This window comes from Mauremys mutica, chromosome 11, assembly GCF_020497125.1.
Source record: "Mauremys mutica isolate MM-2020 ecotype Southern chromosome 11, ASM2049712v1, whole genome shotgun sequence".
NCBI classification, from domain to species: Eukaryota; Metazoa; Chordata; order Testudines; family Geoemydidae; genus Mauremys; species Mauremys mutica.
The window spans coordinates 4,672,476-4,694,187 of record NC_059082.1 but is presented as its reverse complement, the minus strand read 5'-3'; the positions used below and the strand labels follow the sequence as shown (position 1 = coordinate 4,694,187).

General features: G+C 42.3%; 1 protein-coding gene across 1 annotated transcript in view; it reads left to right on the top strand.

Moving 5' to 3' along the window:
• IQCH (IQ motif containing H) overlaps window positions 1–21,712 on the top strand; it is a 116,159-nt gene that overhangs the window by 74,788 nt on the left and 19,659 nt on the right. Inside the window, exons 15-16 of the mRNA XM_044980709.1 lie at window positions 3,761–3,881; window positions 4,858–5,144. Of these exons, the coding sequence (XP_044836644.1) occupies window positions 3,761–3,881; window positions 4,858–5,144 (408 nt within the window). The remainder of the gene's footprint in view (window positions 1–3,760; window positions 3,882–4,857; window positions 5,145–21,712) is intronic.

The following is a 21,712-nucleotide window of genomic DNA, read 5'->3' as shown; positions in this document are numbered from 1 at the left end:
CAAGTGATGACTTGTTGAGTATCAGTTTGAACCCTTTGCAGAAATGTCAGTCATCTCTGACATTAAGGGTGCAGAGTGCTTGAGGAGAAGAGCTTAGTGACCTATTTCTAACATATTTGCAAGGAAAAAGTGAGTATTCAAAAGGGAAAACAGTTATAAAATACTAAACAAGTGGCTTCATATTCCTTAACACTGTTGTAATGGAAAATGTTAACACAACTCTATCGCATGCCAGTAATTGAGATTTGTATTTATACAGATGTGGTCCCTGTGTTCCAAATACCACGACACACACTGGAAGGAATTTTGGATTTTTTAAATCAATTTATGAAAATCTTTTCAATCCACATCCCACATATCTGTGTGTGTTTGTTTTTATTAAATTGCACCATGCCCAAAGTCATTAGATCTAAATGATCAGGCTCAGTATGATGGAGGTATTGCTGAACCTATTGAGATGTGCATATTGATTTGTAGCTCTGACCTCTCAATGGCATTAATCACTGAAAAGAAAACTTCTGTCTACTGCATTGTATTTATATTAATTGTATAGGTAACAATACAGTTGTTTTGAGATGGTTGCCCCATCTCAAAAAAGATATATTAGAACTGGAAAAAGTACAGAGATGGGCAACAAAAATGGTTAGGGGAATAGAACAGCTTCCATATGAGGAGAGATTAAAAAGACTGGGACTGTTCAGCTTAGAAAAGAGATAACTAAAGAGGGATATGATAGAGTTCTATAAAATCATGCATGGTGTGGAGAAAGTGAATAAGGAAGTGTTATTTACCCCTTCACATAAGAACCAGGTTTAAAGCAAACAAAAGGAAGTTCTTCACACAACGCACAGTCACCCTATGGAATTCATTGCCAGCGGATGTTGTGAAGGCCAAAAGTATAAGTGGTTTCGAAAAAGAACTAGATAAGTTCCGGAGGATATGTCCATCAATGGCTATTAGCCACGTAGTCGGGACACAACCCCATACTTTGGGTATGCTAAAATCCCTGACTGCAAGAAGCTGGGGCTGGATGACAGGGAATGGATCACTCAGTAAATTGCCTGGTTCAGTTCATTCCATTTGAAGTGCCTGTCCAAAGACAGGATACGGGGCTAGATGGCTCATTGGTCTGACCCAGCATGGCCATTCTTATGTAACCATTGGCTCTCTCAGTTTCTTGGGATAGTTATATTTAAAAGCAAAACACAAGCCCTGATGAACCCAATTGGTCTTTGCTCACTGTTCTGATGTTTTAATCAATCTTGAATTCCCTGGTACAGTTCCAGCTTAGATGACTTTGCTTTATGTCACTGTTTGGCTATGGTTCTGATCTTTGACCTCACAGTTTGGAATAGGAGTAAATCACACCATTAGTGTCTCAGCATCCTGTGGTTGTCTGCTCAGAGGGAGACCTAATCAGCTGCAGTTACCATTGGTATTTTCGATCGTAGAGTAGATGCTCTTAGGAACTCCAGTTTGTATTATAGGCTGGTATGAGAAACTTACGCTGAAGACCAAAAAGAGTTCTTTCTTGTTGGCATTATTGATATGGGGCATTGCTTTTAAGATTTAAAGTGCAAGTCTGTTGTACAGGGAAAGAGCCATTCTCTCGGACAGGCATGTCCCATGCCTGAACTGGTCAAAACCAAACACCTTGTACTCTGCTCAAAAGTCAATAGGCAGCCAATGCAAATCCCACAGTGTTAATGCAATATTCTCACAGCAAGAAACCTCACTCAACAAGCAGGCTGCTGCATTGTGTACCAGCTTCAGTTTCCAGATGGATTTAAGGTGTAGAGCTATGCTGAGAGCACTGCAGAGCAGACAGTTCTAGAGGTCACAAAAGCATGGATGACAGTAGCAAGACCAGCATCTGAAACACGTCCCAGCCTCCAAACCAGACACAAATGGAAAAATATAAAATAAAAAACAATCAGTGGGACAACTCAAGGAGTACGGTACTAGTCAGTGTGGGTGACAGAATGTGGCCCAGGGTTAGGCTGAGGGCCAGCAGTAAGTAATGTCTTTCCAGTAAACTTGCTGTTGTGTTGTGTTCTTTTCACACAAGACCTAGACCACCAGACCTCTGTCTGATGTGGATCCTGGACTGGATATTGCAGAGGCAGGACAAGCTGACAAATGAAACCTCATGTGCCAAATGATGCAGTTGGTTTCACTGGCCCAAAATAGCCCAAATCTATTAACCTTCAGGGAACCCTGCAAAACCCATGTGTTATGCTCAGGCTTTGGAAGAGCAGGGAACAGGCTGTGAGGTCGAAGGTATTGTGTTATTTCAGGCTAATCATCTGGGGTGGTTTTGGCTGAGGGTGAAATATTGTGCTGCTAAATTTATTTATTTATTGACGATAGTGTTTTTTAAAAGGTTTGTCAATGGCACCTAGAACCAGCGATAGACATTTAAAATATATATACTTCTAAGGTCCTTATATCACCCCCTTTGTGTAACATCTGAGCATCTCACAGTTTTTCATGTATTTACCCTCACTACACCCCTGTGGTATAGGGCAGTGCTATTATTCCCATTGTACAGATGGGATCCAGAGGCACAACGAGACTAAGTGACGTGCCCACAGTCACACAGGAAGTCTCTGGCAGAGCATGGAAACCAGATCTCCCCTATCCCAGGCGGTTGCCCTTAGCCACTGGGCCATACTTCCTCTGCTACTTTTTGTAGATAAATCCAAAATTAATAATAATAAATATGAATTTAAAAAACCCGTTATGTCACATTGCATGTAAGGGATGTAACAGGATTCATTGACTGCTCATGCAGAGTAGCGGTTTTGTTCATATTTATAGAGTGTTAATCACAAAGTTATGCTGAGCACCTTCCAAGCCCAAAACAAGATCAGGGCTCAGAATGTTGCCAGGATCGGCGGATAAGTGGTCCTCTTCTGGAGCATGGGACATTTCTCATTTCAAGAGTATGTAAAACGGAAAGAAAGAGACCCGGGGGAAGCAGGAAAATGCTTATGATGCAGCAAGAAAGAGGGGCTCGGGGCTTTAGAGTCAGGGTCCTGGCACTTTACATCCTTGCTCACCTCTGGGCCTCTTGAACAGCAAAGACAATGGAGTTAGTTTGTGCCAAGATACGTTTGATGGTTTTTGTGGTAATACTGGGAGGGACTGAGGCTATTTTATATCCTATAATATGAAAAATCAAATTCCAACCAAAGGTAGAGAGCCATCAGCCAATCCGCTAGTTTGCTTGTCTCACAGCTTGTAGAGATTTACAAGGATACCTCCCATCGTGAATACACTTTGTGTGTAATGCTACCAGCCTTGCATGGGCTCCCCTAAATTCATGATGACTAAAGTGCTGAGTTTTGCCTTGAGTATAGAAGTAAAAGAGTTAGGAAGAGTATTATTGGAAAGCATTGCCATTTTAACACTCTCCATTTTAAAATACAAATAGCGTAGAAGTTATCGACGGTTGGTCATGGCTTAGTGATCGATATCAAGGCTTTTATGTCATTTACAATCACAAGGTCATGTTACTGATAAAAGTGATAATAGAATAGATGTTATGCTGAAAACAAATCAGCCTGTCAGAAAAAAAGACTGTTTTGGATAAATGTAAGGAGAAAAATTTAAAAAGCCTGTCTGACTGTGAGTAAACAGTAACCACTTTTTTTTTTTTTTTTGGTGCCTGTTGGAGGTCTGGTTTTTAATCACCCCACAAGCGGTTTTCATTTCTGTAGTAAAATTGCTTGTGGTTCTATTTAATTTGTTTCTGCAGGAGCCAGCTTTGGTGAAGATCTCCCAGGAGCTCCCGGGCCTTTTAGCACAGCACGCACAGCCAGTCAATGAGAAACGATTTCCTACATGGGAAAAATTCCTCCAAACATTTCTTAGTCAAGGTAAATAAGACTGCAAAGTTCCTGTTAAGTATTATAATGGGTAATTATACCATACTGTATACCGTTTTCTTGTTAATCTTGGGCTTGTTTAAAAATTTCTTATTTCCACATTATATTTAACTGTCCATTTAAGAATTATATATAGGCAGTTATTCTATCATTCTTATATCCTACTCGCGTGTTTAACCTGAACCTTGAAGCTACCTCTCCTACACTATTCTGAGTGAATAAGGACTAACCGTTTTAATTTTGTGTTAATATATTGGAGCTTATGTTGCCTTTGGCAAAGAAGCTCAGCAGGAAATGTCAGCATGTGGACTTGTGAACTATAAGTAGTTCAGTCCTCTGAGTTATTGGTCAGGAAACAACTGTGGGAGTGTGGTTTTGCCATCCCGCTGGTCCAGAAAGTGAGTTGCATGTAGCACTAGTTGCCTACTGAGGGGAGGAATTCACAAGGACCATATAACCCCCAAGCCATTCTTCCATCAGGCATGTTTAGCAAGTTTCTGGAGTGAAGTGCCCTGCAGTTATATTAAATTTGATACATTCCATGGATTTCATTATCTGTAGAAGAGTCAAGGGTAGATCAGGATTCCCATTTGAAAATGGTTTTGGGAAAAGAGCACCCACTGTCACATTTAGGAATTGTATAAAAACATTATCATTTATCATAGCTGAATCAAATATTATATAATAGGCAACAGGATAACTCAGAATGCGAAATAATCTTGTTAATGCTCTCCCTATGAACAGCTATGTAGTGTGGTTTAGAGAACATACACTTCATTTTCCAAGAGATGCACAGGGGTTAGCTACACAGTTCTTATTACATTTATTTATTTAAGGCATTTCTGTGGTAGTCCTCACCATGGTATCTGAGTGCAATAGATGTGGTTGGTTGAATTCTGTGCAACTCTGAAAATGCTGGAATTTGAATTCTGTTACAAGTCTAACAAAAAATTCCTTTTCTTACCAGGCGGTGTGATAGAAGCCTTTCCACCCTCAGAAAATGTCACCAACCTTACAGTGGATATGCTGATAGAGCCAATGGGAGACATAAAGATAGTTTCATCCGGAGATCAGATCCATGCAGATGGTCCTTTGCAATCATCTGGCACCACTGTTCCACAATGTTCAGTTGATCCAGCAGTTCTTAATTCATTATGTTTAAAAATTGGAGAGGCCTGCAAATCTAGAGGGGTGCTTGGCTACTTCTCAGTTGACTTTGTAACTTTCATCCACCCGCAAACAATGGAGCAGCAGGTGAGTTGGACAGTAATACATTACCACATAGTGTTCCAGAAATATCTGAAATCCCACAAGGCTCTAGCAGATCATGTTAAAGGCATTAGCTCAATGAGTTTTTAAATGTAATCAATTTTCCCCTGCAGACAAATTCTGACATTTCTGTGTTTCCAATTCTCCATCTGTAAAATGGGAATAATACTTCCACCTGGAGCTTTTGTGAGCCTTAGTTCAGTAATATTTGAAAGTGTTTTGAGTTCTTTGGATAGAAACTGCTGTATAAGTGCAAAATATCTTTTTCATAAATTTAGTGGTTGTGAAAGTTGCCAGATAGATGGTGGTAGAGATTTAACTCCAGAGATCAGGTAGCACACAAGCAATGCAAGTGCAAGTGTCACACTCCTCTTTTAACGTGCCTAGACCATCATCTAGAGCAGGGGTGGGCAAACTTTTTGGCTCAAGGGCCACATTCGGGTTGTGCAACTGTATAGAAGGCCGGGTAGGGAAAACTGTGCCTCCTGAAACAGCCTGACCCCCGCCCCCTCCCACTTCCCACCCCCTGAGTGCTCCCCCTCAGAACCTCCAACCCCCCCTGCTCCTTGTCCCCTGACTGTCCCCTGCCGGGACCCCCACCCTCTATCCAACCCCCCTGCTCCCTGTCCCCTGACTGCCCAGACCCCTATCCACACCCCTGCTTCCTGACAGCCCCCCTGGGACTCCCACCCCCTATTCCTCTGCTCCTCGTTCCCTGACCACCGCCTCCTGGGACCCCGCACTCCTAACTGCCCCCCGGGATCCCACCCCCTTATCCACCCCCCCCCCCGCTTCCTTTCCCCGACTACCCTCCCGACCCCTATCCACATCCCCGCCCCCTGACAGGCCCCCCAGGACTCCCACTCCCAACCCTCCCTGTTCCCCATCCCCTGAGCGCTCCCACCAGAACCTCCACCCCATTCAACCACCCCCTCCTTCCTGACTGCCCCCCAGAACCCCCGATCCCTTACCCAACCCCCCCCCCCCGCTCCCCACCCCCTTACCAGCAGCAGGAGCTCGCAGTCGTGACACCTGGCCAGAGCCAGCTGCGCTCCCTATGATGCCCAGCGGGAGCGGCGGGCCAGAGCGCAGCCCCCACGGTGGCACGGCTAGGGAGGGGGCAGTGCGGGAGGGGCCGGGGACTAGGCTCCCGAGCTGGGAGCTCAGGGGCCAGGCAGGATGGTCCCACCGTAGTTTGTCCACGTCTGATCCTAGAGGAACCTCCTTCAGTCATTCTACCAATTCAATCGTTGGTTCATTTAAATCCAGGCGTCTCTCTCGAGACTGATTACAAGGATTCCAGTTATAATGATGGGTTTTGTGACATAGAATTTGTCCACTCTGTACGGTTCTGAAATCCTCCGTTCATTTTGCACAGCTGATCACTGATTGGATAATTGTCACCAGCTGACGATTCCTGTGTTGTACCAGCCTGGTCCTGATTTGAAATGGTGACAGAGGTCTGATGCACTATATTTAATTGCCAATTTCTGAGCCATCTAGCCCTCCTCCCCCCAATTAATATTTTAAAGGTAAAGTGTTGGTATTAGCAAAATGTTGACTAGTTTGAATCTTAAAAATTCTATGGATTATGGTATGATATGATGAATTATTTCAATAAGAGCTTAGGTCCTGAAGGTTCTGCACAATTCTGCAGAAAGGAATCATTCTGTGGCTGCAGAATTATGAAATAGATGGGGCCCTGACAATATACTTTCCCCCTATCCAGCCTTCTGAGGTAAAGGTCTGAGAAGAAGAATTGGCTCTATACCGTGCCCTGAAGGTCAACAGACTCATGCCCTGTCTGATGAACTGTGGAAGTGGGTTTCAGGGTACAGTGTGTTACACTGAAAATACCCTGGCACCAGCTTTCAGATATTCAGATTTAGACAGTGTAAGATGAAGTGATATTGACTGATCTCAGCTGTTGCAGCAGTACGTCAGGTGAGAGGTAGTCTTTCAAAGAGCCAGGGCCAAGCAAAGTTGGGTTTTAGACTGTGCTTTTAATAGGGCAACTCCTTGAATTACACCTAGAAGCGACTGTACTAGGAAGCCCAGTGTAGTTTTTGGAGCTGTGGTGCAATGTGCAACCTACAGCAGGCACAAAGCAGCAGATGAAGTAGATGAGAGCGGTGACCAAAGAGAATCCTGTGGAACCCTGCCTGGGAGAGCCCTTACTGTGAATGAGCGATGGCTTGTCTTTAAAGAGGTAAAATCAGAACTGCTCAAGTAACTCCATCTACCCCTGCCTGAGTCCGCAAGTCAATCAGCGAAACCTCATTGTCAGCTGTATCAGACTTCTGACAAGGCGAAAAGTGATGTAATAAATCCACCAGGCAGAGTATCAGTTCCAAAACACGCTGCTGCCTACAGCAGCTCAGAGAGAAAGAAGAGTAGTTGGGACCACAGCCTTTCTTATAAACCATCCCACTCAACATCCAGATTCCTCAGGGGGTATGCTGCTGTAGTAGTCACTTCTTTCCAGATGCTCTCAAGCTTGCAGCACCAAGGAACCCTCAATTAAGAGCACGGATTTACAGAGGCAGTGTACACACAACTACAATTAGAGGTAAGTTACCCTCTTTAGAGCATATTTTTGGGGTGGGGCACTGCATCAGCAGGTGACAAAGGAATTATTTCAAGTATGTGCTGAAAACAATGATACAATTTTTTATTTCATTATTTCAGTATCTTTTCTGCAAGGGCTTATAATGCAAACGACCCATCTAATTTCATTAGCTTGAAACATGCTGAAAATTGCTAACTCTTGTTCTATATTTATTTCCTTTTCCTTCTGGCATGAACAAGGCTGATCAGCTTTAACAAAATTGTGGGACAAAATATTGATCTTGTCGTGTGTTTTGCTGATCTTGAGTAATCTTGCATTTCTTTTGTTTATATAGTCAGTTTTCTCTGTCATTATGAGATCATCCATCAAAAAACATCGTAATAACCAAATTCCGACTACTCTGAATATTTTCTTCTTTAAAAGAAAGGAAATCATGTTATTATATTAAAAGGGGAATTGAGATTAAGGGATTTTGCAGTTTACACAATTGGCCAACAAAGAAAGCCAGGTTTAGAGACCGAAAACTAATGATAAAACTTTAACAAAAAGGTGGAGTCTTTGATGGTTGTTGTGAGCACTGCTATACAGTTATTGGGTACAAATACTTATGTTCAAAATCAGGAAATATATCAAAATACTAACACAGGGTCCCAGTCATACTAAAGCCCCAGAACTCAAACCTGTTTACATCACAAATTGACAGCGTCTCCCTGTCTGCTGGCTCCTTTCCTACTGACTCCTGATTGTAGAAACTCCTAATTATCTATGCAAGCGTGTTGTCTTCCAAGGGGCTCAGATAATTAAGACTCTACTATATTTATAAGGTGCAACTGCATATATTAACATATGTATTTAATAGGGTAAATTATGCAGCATGGTTGGGGTTTTCAAAGGACCTTATGAGAATGACATGCCCAAATCCATTCAATGGAATTAGTGCACCTACTTCCCACAGGCTGCTTTGAAAATCCCAGTCTATGTGCTTTGTGAGAAGAGATGGGGAAAAGGCCTAAATACAGAGGTTTCGTGTATAGCCCAGAAGTTACTACAGGGTGGTATCTGTTGGCAAAAGTTAACTCTCTGTAATGGCACCACTGTTAGGACCATCATATTCTATTGTAAGTGTAGAGGAAACTGAGGTGTCTGACACCACTGTGTGATGGCTGATCGCAGATGTTAACTTTGAAATGGGGACCACTGTATATACATGACCCAAGTGGTGTGATTTGGATTGTCCTGGCAATTAGCCACATTGGATAACTTCCATGAAAAGTTTAAAAACAAACCAATAATAAAATGGTTAAAGGATGAAATCCTGGCTCCACTGAAGTCAGCAGGAGTTTTGCAATTGACATCAGTGGAGCCAGGATTCCATCCAAATACAGAAACACTTTCTGGATCATATTAAGGTTGTGGCACATCCTCACAGAAACGAGGAAAGTTACAATTAATTAATGCTGTTTGTTCTTTTATTATTCCTGTCTATTCTGTCTTGTTTTCCCTCCCAATGATTCTACCTTAATATTTCCTCCATTTGTCAGCTTGTACCACAACTTTAGCCTTATTTAAGCACAGTTTTTTAAACTTAATTAGATATAGAGGCAATTAATGATGCCATCTGTCTTGTTGTGTGTGTGAGAGAGAGAGATTACACAAAAGATTGTGCTTCTGAAAGCACTATTTTTTGGCAAACAAGAAATCCTATTAGACTCTTAGAATGCTCTCACGCTAATTTCAGAAGTACCGATTTTAATGCAGTAGCTGAAAGGCTCAAATAAATTTTCTGGAAGCACTGTATACTTAGGCATCCTTTCAAAGTTATATTTTACAGAAAATATCAAATGATCTATTGTTTGTTCAGTAAAACTAAAAATTAAAGATATAATTGAACATCTGTTACCAGTACAGTGTAACAGTATTTAAATACTTGAAAATCCCTGAAACCTTCATAAAGTTATATGTATCTTTTACATAAACACAACTCTTCAAGCAATGTGAGGGGCCAGATTTTCAACTGTGGGTGAAATGGGTGCGAACCCACACTTTGCACATGCAGACTGAGCGCTCTGTGTGTGTGTGTGTGTGTGTGTGTGTGTGTGGAAAAAATGAGATTTTTAAACTCCATATTTCTCTCTTCCAAGCATAGTTTAAAATCTTTCACTTAATTTTTCAAGACAGTTAGTGTTAGCAAAGTATTTCCTTGCAACATCCATATTTTGTCATGTTGTTTTGTGTCTCATTTATGTTCCCTCCGTATATGAGTTGCAGTAGCAGTCAGTAGCAAACAGGTTAATCGTTCTATGCTGAATAAATAACACAGACTGTCGATCAAACAAGCAGAACAGTCCCAGGTTAGTTATCATTGCTGGCTGATATCATGCAATGATAAAATAGTCAAGATTTGACTACAGCCTTGCAGTGATCCTTGAGGAGCTGCATTAGAATAGAAGAACAAGAGTCTATGGGCCATATTGTAATTGTCCTGTGTGGGAGTGGGGACACAGAGACTGCTAGGAGCTTTACCCACCTCATCAGGCTCACCATGCAAGGGCCTGTCACAATCAAAGAGCCTGTACTTAGGGAAACAGTGGGACCTGTCGTCCCTTGCAACCTGTGGGGTGCATATTGACCAAGAGAAGATGAGAAGGAAGACATGGTCTCACTCTTATCCCCTGGCCATGTCATCATTTGGAAAGATGAGGAAGGCTGGGAGGTGGTCCTGTTCACTGGGCCATGTGATGGCTTTGTGCCTCCCTGGGGTGCAGTCCTTCCCATAGTTTCCGTGACGGGGCAGCTCTGCACCAGGTCGATGTCTTAATGGCGCAATTTGAACAGAATGCACAAGGAATCCTAGGCTGAAAGGTACAGAATTATTTAAGGTGTATTTTTCTCTTGCTCCTTGGAGTGTGTTGTGCACTCAAGTCCTGTGCTTTGAAATGAGAACACATCACTTCATACAATGCTATAGCCTTTTCAGATATACACGGTCTGCCTGCTTATATTGAATGCAATTTAGTGTCAGACAATTTAATGTGTGACAGAAATGCTTGTTTCTCTTGGTCCCTCCAGTCTGTTCAAGTCCCCTCTCAGCCCAATCCTTAGCCACTGATCTCTTCAATCTGTCATTAACTGGGCACTCTTTAACTAGCTCACATCTCTCTCACTTTCCAAACCTAGCACACAGTTTGCTTTATGTGTTGTCAGATGTTCACCCCTCCCATCCTGTCACTCCTGCCAGAGGGGTCTCCAAGACTTCCTTGGAGCAAACTCTGTTCCTCTCTCATCCCCTCTCCTCCAAGATCCCATCTTGTATCAGACATCCTTCTGGGGGAGTCCCCACTTAGAGGCCGCACAGCTTAGGGAGGCTCAGCAGCTCCTGAACAAGCCATATCTCCCACTCAAGCCGTGGGACCCATGGATGAGGGAACACAGCAGACATGTGTCCTCACTGAGCAGGGTTTGGGAACACTCTAAATTGTGAGGGAACGGATGGGATTCCTTTCAGCCCTGAATCTGAACCAGATTTTTAGGTAGTTGAGGAGTGAGGCAAGATGAGGCCTACCACTGAATGCATTGTGCCCCCTACCTCCCCAGCCTCAGAATTTAGCACTAGAGTGAGTCTGCTGCAAGGAAACGCACCACTACCGCTATTTGATGTAAAAGCCAAGGGAGTGACATTGTCAGAGAGCTACAGACTTGACAGAGCTCTCTGCTTGCCTCAGGATTCTACCTTCATCCAAGTTACACATCTCTGTCTATGCCCTGTGAGTCACCCGTTTGGGGAAAAGCAAAAATACTGGAAGTGCATGACTTGGACAGACTGGATCGCTCCTGATTTCATCCTTCTCCATTTTCCAACTTCACCTTTTAAGGGCTGGACGTTGCCCCTTCTGAATAATGTCCAACACAGTGTTGATGGCATGTCAGTCTTACCATGGATCCCACTCCTGCACATACTTACACACAGGTGAGCCCACTCAGCTGCATGGGCCTGCTCACATGTGTAAAGTTTCTCATGCACATATATGGAGGACCTGGGACATAGATTGCTTCTTCGCAGATTGGGCTCATAAATTACAAATTTCTGCTTCCTATGCACTGGTAGTGAGAGTGCCCTGGATCAAGCTGTTCAGATCAAGACTTTTCTTCTCCATGAGATCATATTCCACACATAAATTAAGACCTAATTTAAAAGCTAACTAACGTTTTATGTAAGCAACAACAGTCCAGGCACGGGGCATGTCCTGGGGATTAATGACCAGCTGGGAGAAGTTGGTGGCCCAAAGCAAATCATCACTCACTTTCTGTGCACTTACAGAGAATTAATGCCTACCTTATTGGCTAGTCAGATCACAAAAATAGGGGTATTGTCTGCAGTTCAGATATTTATTGCATATCAAATGCCTTCTTCTTTAATGAAGCAACATAAGGAGAGGGATTCTCCATCACACCATGACTATCTGTACACCACTGCATGAAAGCCCTGGAGCTGGCCTGGGAAGAATTCCACTGGTAAACGCACTCTGTAGAACAGCTAGAGGCTACCCTGCACAGGCCCAGCACATCACAGGTGAGGGGAGAGAGCAGTCCCGTAGGGAGGAGTGCATTGTAATTTAGAGCAGGCAGGGGCCGCTCTAAATTATGTTGAGGGTGACAGAAACTGCCAGAGCAGCTCACAGGAGTGAGGGTGCTAAAGTGGTTGAAAGCCACCTTTGCACATTTTCTTTCCCCTGGACTATGCCTCTCTGCTCTGCGCTTCCAGGAGGCACAACACAATTTCAGCCGAATGATCTGAGCATCTCTGTATATTCCAAAGCACGAGAGAGACATTTTTATCACTGATTTGACTATTTATTGCTTTGGGATATTGATTCATATTAATAATTTATTTACAAACCACCCTTCTGCCAAAACACCTGGGGCACTGCAAAACATGATCAAAATACAATCCACATGCTTTGAAAACCCACCCTCACTAAAAATCACAACAGCTGAGGGAGGTCTGATAGCGAGAGAAAGAAAAGAGGAAGAAATGTAATAGTGATGGGAATAGAAATAAGGCATCACACTGATAAGATGGAAGGGATCAGAAGAAGACTATTGGGGGGGTGGGTTCTGACCTTATTTTAAACAAACAAAAAAACCCACAAAGATTGAAAGCAAAATCTTTAACAAAAGCTGCTATAAACTGTGTATAGTTGATGAGTGTCTTACTATCAGGGAAGCCGGAGGCCTTTAAATTCTGTTTTACCTTGCTTGACAAAGTCTGTTTTCTTTTTCAAGTGCTCTGTTTTCAAGAGTTTTATAAAGGCCAAAGTCAGTTTCCAAACAGATAAATAAGGTAATGGTATTTATTGGTGAAAACAAACATTGTAAAATGTATACAGATCTGTGGGCACATATTGTGGGATATAGAATACGAAAATAAATATTGACACGTCCAGAAATTATGCTTGAATGCAGTCATGGAAACAACAGAGTTTAAATGTGTTCTTTGAGAGAGGAAGTATTAGTAAAGAGAAGCATTTATATTTTGGGTGGTGCAAACAAAGTGATTCCTTGTGTACTTTTCATCACAGACTCCAGCCTGGCTCACAGCAAATGCTATTCTAGTAGGAGTTAAAAAGTCAGAAAACCATATGTTTTATAAACGACCAAAGTATTATTTTTTTATGGTAAAGCATATGCAAGCCTATTCAGTACAAGTTACATGGCAATGCAGGGTTAAGGAGCTTACCTGACATTTGTACCGTGCCATTTTTCAAAGATCGCAGCAAACTTTATATAAAAGGATCATTGAAATACAGCCACTTCTGGAGGTTAGAAGGTGGCATTCCCATTTGAACACTACATAACAGTTTAGGAAATAAAGGGGAAGTATGCCTTGTCTAACTTACTATTACAAATGAAAATTTTATGTAGGCCATTAGCCAGTGGAATTTAGTTTGAACACCTCACCAAGGGTGCCACCTCTACTGTGAGAAATGTGAGGTGATTTTTAAGGATAGCAGTGGTCAGAATATTTGTTTGAGATCTCACCTGGAATGATGGCACTCAAACAACACTGTCCTTCCTTAAACCACTGTAACACCCAGAAGGAAGGATACCACCTAATGACTCAATGACTTGTCTTAGACATTCACTATTGACCAGGCCTGACGGTGCTTATCTTAAGATGTGATGAGAGCACAGAGCACTGTAGTGCAAGTGAGCACTGGATTTTATTAACTTTACTATAGATAATCTTTGCATCTATACAATATAATCTTACTAAGTACTGATTTCATATTTGTTCATCTAGTAAACTCTACCATCTTTATAAGTACTGTACATTATAGTTACATCAACATGTATTTAGCATTTTTTGAAGGAAGTTCAATAATAATAATTGGGCTAAGGTCTGGTCTAAGTGTAAATCTTGATTATAGTTATCCTGGTTTTCAAAATTAGGCCAGGTCTCTCTACCTGTTTTATGAATCATTACAAGAAATTTAGACAATTTGTAGCATTCTTCAGGAAATCTGCATTTCTGAAATGTGCTTCTTGTAGTAGTACAGAAAAGGTTAGCAGAGATTCAGAATTCTCCTGCAGAATAATTGCAATGATCTCTTGTGCTGGACAGTTATGAGTTGCAGAGTATGGAAAGTTAATATGTAGAATTATAAAACACCTAGCTGAACATGAGATGATAGGGGGCAAGCCGGCATGGCTTCGGTGAAGTGAAATTGTGCCTTTCTAATCTTAGAATTCTTTGAACATGACAACAAAAAATCAGATAAAGGAAAACTAGCTGACAGAATATATTTGAACTTTCAAAAAGCCTTTGGCAGAGTCCCTCATAAAAAGCTATTAAGGAAACTAAATAGTCATTGGGTGAGAGGTAAAGTAGTGTCATGGATCAGAAACTAAGAAACAGGAAATAAAGAGTAGGAACAAATAGTCAATTTTCAACAAGGCAGAAGCTTAACAGTGTGGCGCTGAAAGGTTCTGCACTAGTACCTGTGTTGTTTAATAAGTGTGTGACCTGGAAAAGAGGATGAGCAATTTCCAGACAATATAAAACTGTTTGGGTTAACCAAGATGAGGCTTGATTTTAGTGGGATTCCTCATAGAATAAGATACTATTCAACATTATTCATTCTTAATCACATTTATTACAGTAGTGCCTAATGACCAGCTCAGAATGAGGCCCCATTGTGCTAGGTGCAGCACAAACACAGAGTAGCAGATGGTCCCTGCCCCAAAGAGTTTGCAACCTAAATTAACAAGAAAGACAGGGTGGGGGAAAGGGGTAAACACAAGCAGAGTGAACAATGGGATGGCTGCAAACCTCATGTTAGTGCCAGGATAGTTTGGTTTGGTTTTTTGGGTGGGTTTACTTCGGAGGGGAATCAGCTAAATGGCAGAGAAGGGAAGGGAAGTGGGGGGTGATGGGAACGCGCAGGAGAGAAGAGGGTAACAGGGCCAGGTGTGGAGTGAAACTGAGATGAAGAGACTGAGGGAGGAGGAGGAGGGTTGGAGCAGACAGCCAGTCACCACAGGACAGAAAGTCTAGTCAAAACTATTAAGTTCTCTGAGTGTCCAAAGGTTCCTACTTTGGTTGCTTCTGCTCCTGCTGGCTGGAGTCTCTGGCTAGTTCCTCTCTGCAGTTCTCACAAGGCTATATGAATTGGGGCTGTCCAAGGAGGCACCACTTGGGGGTCCTAGTGCCCCCATAGTGTGTTTCGGAGTGGGGGGTCCTCTCCTGCACAATTCTGGGTCCAGGGGCACCCTGCCTGGACAGCACAGTCTGGCTAGAGCTAGGTAGAAGGGTAGCAAATGGCAGGTGAGTTGCAGTGCTGACAAATGCAAGATATTGCACATTTTAAAAGGATAATTTAAACCATTCCTACGTGTTACTGCGTTCAGATTAACTGTAGCACTCTGGAAAAGACCTGAGAGTGTTGTTTGCTGTCAAACATTCTGCTCAGGGTGTAGTAATGTTCAAAAAATGAAAAGCTAACTGTTAAAATGTAGAAGTTCTGGGAGAGAAACCCATACAGAACTAGTGGGACGGTGTTCTATAAATCAGTGACATCTAAGATACCGTGTGCAGTCTGGTCAATTTACAAAGCATGATTACAAAAATGATTAGCGCCAAGGAAAGGCTTCTGTATGCAGAGTCTTATAGACTTTAAGGTCAGAAGGGACCATCATGATCATCTAGTCTGACCTTCTGCACATTGCAGGCCACAGACCCTCACCCACCCACTCCTGTAACAGACCCCATACCTCTGCCTGAGTTACTGATGTCCTCAAATTATGATTTAAAGAGTTCAAGTTATAGAGAATTCACCATTTACACTAGTTTAAACCTGCAAGTGACCCATGCCCCATACTGCAGAGAAAGGGGAAAAAACCCCAGGGTCTCTGCCAGTCTAACTCAGGGGAAAATTCTTTTCCAACCCCAGACATGGCAATCAGTTAGACCCTGAGCATGTGGGCAAAACCCAGCAGCCAGACACCTGAGAAAGAATTCTCTGTAGTAACTCAGAGCCCTCCCCGTCTAGTGCCCCATCACCAGCCATTGGAGATATCTCTGCTGCTAGCAGTCACAGATCGGCGTATGTGCCATCATAGGCAGGCTCATCATACCATCCCCTCCATAAACTTATCAAGCTCGGTCTTGAAGCGAGTTAGGTTTTTTGTCCACACTGCTCCCCTTGGAAAGGCAGTTCCAGAACTTCACTCCTCTGATGGTTAGAAAGCTTCATCTAATTTCAAGCCTAAACTTGTTGGTGGATAGTTTATATCCATTTATTCTTGTGTCCAGATTGGCACCTGCTGTCAGAATTGTGGTGGAAGCCTAATATTGTGGAATCTGCAATATCTCAAGTGTAAGTAGTGCCTTACTTATTATTTATTAGATAGGGAAAATATTAGGAGACATGTAATGGAGTGTTATGGTTCTTTAAGGCTGATGAGGGGGGTGCATGCAACCAACACTACTCCATTCTAGTTGAACAAATAAAGACAGACTTGTGGGACAAGAAGGGCAGCCACTGGGGGGCAGAAGCAGCTTCTGACAGTCAGTAGAGGGTTTAGGAAGGAAGCCCAAACTACTGCCTCTGTTTGGGGATTGAGGCTTAGCTCCCCAAAAGTATTTAGGCTCTTAACTTCCATTGATACCTCTGCAGATCTGGGCCTCAGATGGGAGCTCTTAAAGTGCAGGATGATCTGGAACTCCTTTCTCCTTTGCTGGTAAATGTAATCTCAGAGTGGCACGACTTGTAGACCAGCCTGGCAAGACATGCTAGGAAGAGGATAGGGTAATTCAGCAACTTCTGAAAAAGGAATGAGCATAGAGGGAGATAAAGTTACTGGTAGTTTCTCATAGAGACAAGGCTCTAAAACTGCCAGTCTGGTTCCTGTGTTTGGCCCCTCCTTCCTGTGTTTGGCTGAAGGACAGATTCCCTGAGGAAGGGAAATTTGTCTGGTTTTGAACTTTGGTCACAAGCTCCTCTGGAAAGCGTGTGTCTTTCCAGAAGGACTGGGAAACAGGTACCCTGGGGAACTTCTTCACATGACTTCCAATTTCATTTCCTTTGAATTTCATCCTGATACCCACCGAGGAGAGTCAGTGTTCTCAACAAGGAAGCCTGACAGAAAGAAACCCGTCGAAGAGACGGTTTGTTTTGATGGAACCCCATTTATAGGGCCTTTTCTTCATTATTCAGGTTTAATAATCCTGAATAGATCCATGAATCAGGTCCTTAAAAGAATGAGATTGACTTTAAAATCATGACATTTTATCAGTTCTGACATGTATAGCATTAAAACTGAAGATTTAAAATAACATTACTGTAGATGAAAGCCTGTAAGAGACTCATCAAATGGATTTTATGCTCTTATATTCGTTTGTTATTTGATGCCAAAATGCAGACAGTAAAGTACAACCTGACAATGGCTAGGCAAGTGGAAAGCCGTGATCACTACTCTGCTTTGGATAAGAATTTGCACATTTATTACCCCATCTCTCCCACCCTGTCTCACTTGTTGTATCATCCACCCATTATACCAGGCCTCTTTGCCTGTAAGCTCTTGGTGGCAGGCATTGTCATTTATTTGGTGTTTGCAGCATGTCTAGTACAATGGGGCCTAACATGGTTGTGGGCTTTCAGTACTACTGCAATGTAAATGGTAACTAATAATAATAATAGTAATTGTGACCAATAAAATAATTCCCAGATTCTTCTTAGCACAGCATAGGGCTTTCTCTGTGCAATTCTCAGACAGGTTCCACTGCTTTCCCTTTAACTGTTTCCACATCAGACATCCAGCCAGCCAGAGCTCAAAAAGTTTGTCAGAGATGACACTGGGCTATCACAATAACTGCCACTAGATGGCAACCTGATAAGATACTGTATGCAATCCTTGCTACAATATTCAACTCCATTGTGAATTTTAAAAGTAATAAAAAGAGCTCTCCTCTCAAAGCCCAAGTTGCATTAATATTTTACTAATTGAAGTTTTTACAGTGTCATCCAAGCACTTCTTTAAAAATAGCAGGTGTGCTCTTTACAATAATGTAGACGTCAATACTAGATGCAGATAAAACAATTAAACTGGGGAAAGAAAAGCTATAATTTAGTAACTGTTTAAGAATTTATGTTTTTCTTCCCTTCTTAAGTTTGTTTTAAAGTTGAAGCATTTTTATGGCAGCTGTAAAGAATTACACTATAATTGTGACTTTATTCACTTGAGCTAGCTTTATCATGAGGTGCAGCCTGTAGAGCCATGCATTTTAAAGGAAAGCATCTCCTTGCAGCATTCAGCAGAGCTTGCATACCAAAAATCTTTTATAAGTGATGCCAGATCCCAAATCGTAACCTTCCTTCCATAACATTCTCTTGGCCAAGTAGTCAGTACGTCTTATAGGTTGAACCTCTGATTTTTTTCTCTAGACATTGTCTAAAGATTGAGAAGTCTGAAAAATCTGAGTTCTCCCTTGTGTAGGCCCAATCCAAAAGCCCAAATATGATCAGTTTTGAGGGTGTTCAAATTCTGAATCCCGATTGAGCGCACAGCCTCTATCTTTATAATGGGACAGTGCAAAACCCCGAATCTGAACACCTCAGAACACTGGGATGTTTGAAATACAAATGTCAGTTTTAAGTCTTGGGTCCATTTCTAGGCTTCACAACTGAGCTCTGTTTCAGTTAAACTTACGAACACGTACTCTGTTGCTGTTAATAGGAATTACACACACTTATTGGAGAGAAATAGGTAGAGCCCTGCGCGGATATAAAATGTATATCCGCATCCAAGCCGCAAAAATTATCCACGGATATCCATGGATTTGCAGGGCTCTAGAAACAGGGCCTGTTTTTGTCAATATTTAGATGGTGACAGAAACCTGTGAAAGCCCTGACATTTCGAGTTAAAGTTGACTGCATTACTTTTTAACTTGTCATGTGGTGGGTTCTTGGTACTGCAGAGGCCTCAGATCAGTTTATGACATCATGTCTCTGATGCCCTTCATTGCATAGAGGTACCAGGGCAAATTAGGAAAATGAGAACAGGCTTAAAAACATTAAATGTTCAGTACTTTCCTGGTTGTGCCACTCTTTTGATTTTACTTATACATGACCTCTGGGGCACGCCTTTTTTGTAACAGCAGCTGACTGACTGGAGCAGACAACTCACTTGGTTATTAATTGCTAGTAAATGCCTGACCTGAGCAGTCACTATTGCTTTTATAAACCATGCAAATATCATGGAAAAAAAAACTAAGGCTGATATGTTCAGAGCATTCTGGGGGATTTTGACACTCCTCTTCCATTACAATTTAAGGAAGATATGTAATCCCATAGACCACATTGGAAATAATTTCCCTTCTGTGTTGAAAAGTTAAGAGATGAATAGCATGTCCCCATGGACACAGTTCCATTTCCTAGCCACTAATGACTAGTTCAGTTACCAGCAGAAAAACAAGACTGCATTCTCCACCAGTCTTTAGATTTACACTTGTGTGGGACCTTTTAAATAATTCCCGTGTCTGATTTGTTAAAATGATACAGCAACAAACAAAATTAGCTACCACACCAGCCATGTTCCACACAGACTGAACATCTCCTTTTACCAGTAGGATTTCCAGTGAAAACAGGCATCTTGGTGCACAGATGCATTTGGCACTGATTGTTCATTTAAAATTATTAAAAGCTGTAACTACAAGCCACCTTTTAAAAAAAAAAGAATTAGGTCATGTGCTTGCCTTTCTTCAGTCTTGCATTTGGGCTCTGTAGATTGTGGCTTTAATTGAAGAAGTATGCGGTATCAACAGGTATAAGTTGGAATCACATTTCATTTACCTCTGTTGCTTCTCACAATGAAGAAGGACTGTTCAGTTCTTACAGAGTTTATAGAGATCGCCACTGTCTGTCACTCTGAGTTAAAGGAAAATCATTACAGTAGATGAGAGAAATGTTTTTTTCATGCAGTTTGGTGAGTTTAGAACTTGTTTTATATAGACTCTTCGATAATAATTGGCTTTATAGGGCCTGATCCAAAGCCCATTGTAGTCAGTCAGGAGGCTTCCGCTGACGCCAGTGGAGTTTGGATCAGAGCCATATAGCTCTGTTAATCAAAAACTGCAGCAGATAGAAACGTCAAACTTCACTTGTTTCACAGTTCTCACTCCCACAGCTTAGCAGGGAAGAGAAACCTCACTTAGAAGCAGGAGCCATCTTGGAAATGTGTTTGTTTTCCCTGCTGAGTTGTGGCAGTAGGTGCTATTGGAAACCAGCTGCATCCCAGGATCTGTTCTCCAGGCCCAGCTCTTTCCTTTAGTATCTTATTTTTCTTTTACTCAGTGGTTTGGGGGGTTGTTTTTGCTTCACTCTGGTTCTTTTTCCCCCTCTCCTCTTGGTCTTTCTTGTCTGCTTCTACCTTCTTTCTTTTTCGGACATAACATTCTTGGCTTGGCATTCTTCCCCTGTCCTGCTTCCACCTGATGGCGACAAGAACTACAATTGCCCTGTGGTCTGCTTTGTGCTACCTTGTGCTGCAACTTTCTTGAGCTAAGCAGGTTTTGGGCCTGCCCAGTACTTGAGTGGAACCTATAAGCAAATCCCAGGTGCGATGAGAAATGCTGTGAACATTCAGTAGTGGCATTCTTTCCTCTGGGCATGGTGCTCTGGGGCATTGAGCTGCTGCTTGTGGACTGAGCTGTAATGGCAATGTCCTAACCACTTATGGACATTAAAGTTGCCATAACACTTTTATGTGGGCATTAATTCCCACTGTCTGGGCAAATTCCAACTCAGATGATCACATCCATCTACTTAACATTCCCAGCAGTCCCACTTAGCTCATGTAATCTTCACTTTCCCATTTGAGTTGTTGCGTTTTGCGCAGACCTGGCGGCATTTTTAGCAGAGGGTGGAGCACTCCCTGTGTAGATCTGTTTGGGATGAATGGTGCTGTATACGTTATTAATAATAAGGAATCATTTTCCTTTCATTAATGCCACCAGACTTCTTCTGCCATGCTCGTCACCCTGTGCAGTGCTTCATAAGTCAGTCGGCAGAAAGAGTGGCCAGCAGCGGAGATGCTGCAGAATTGAGAGGGCTCAAAGCAAAGGGCCTGTGTGCATTCAAGCCAGCATCTTGGGAGGAGGCGGCAGTGGAAGAGAGAAACTCTACTGGGCAATAGGCATCCCTAAAATATTTGTTTCCTAGACCATGGCATGTATGTGTCAGGCACAGATACACCATGAAAAACAGCGGGCAGACAGCCTGTAAATCCTTGCTTTCCCAGTTTCTGTGCTCTTGCTCAAAGGTTATATATTTTTATTATTTCAGGTTCTTCTCCCCTGCTGCTGGCAGCTCCAGCCACATTGATTTAGCTCAGTGCTCTGCATACAAAAAAGCCCTTTCATTGCAGTGGAAACAGGTTTTCTTGGCATGTGCCTGATGAGCCCTTCAGGGAAAATGAAAAGTCAACA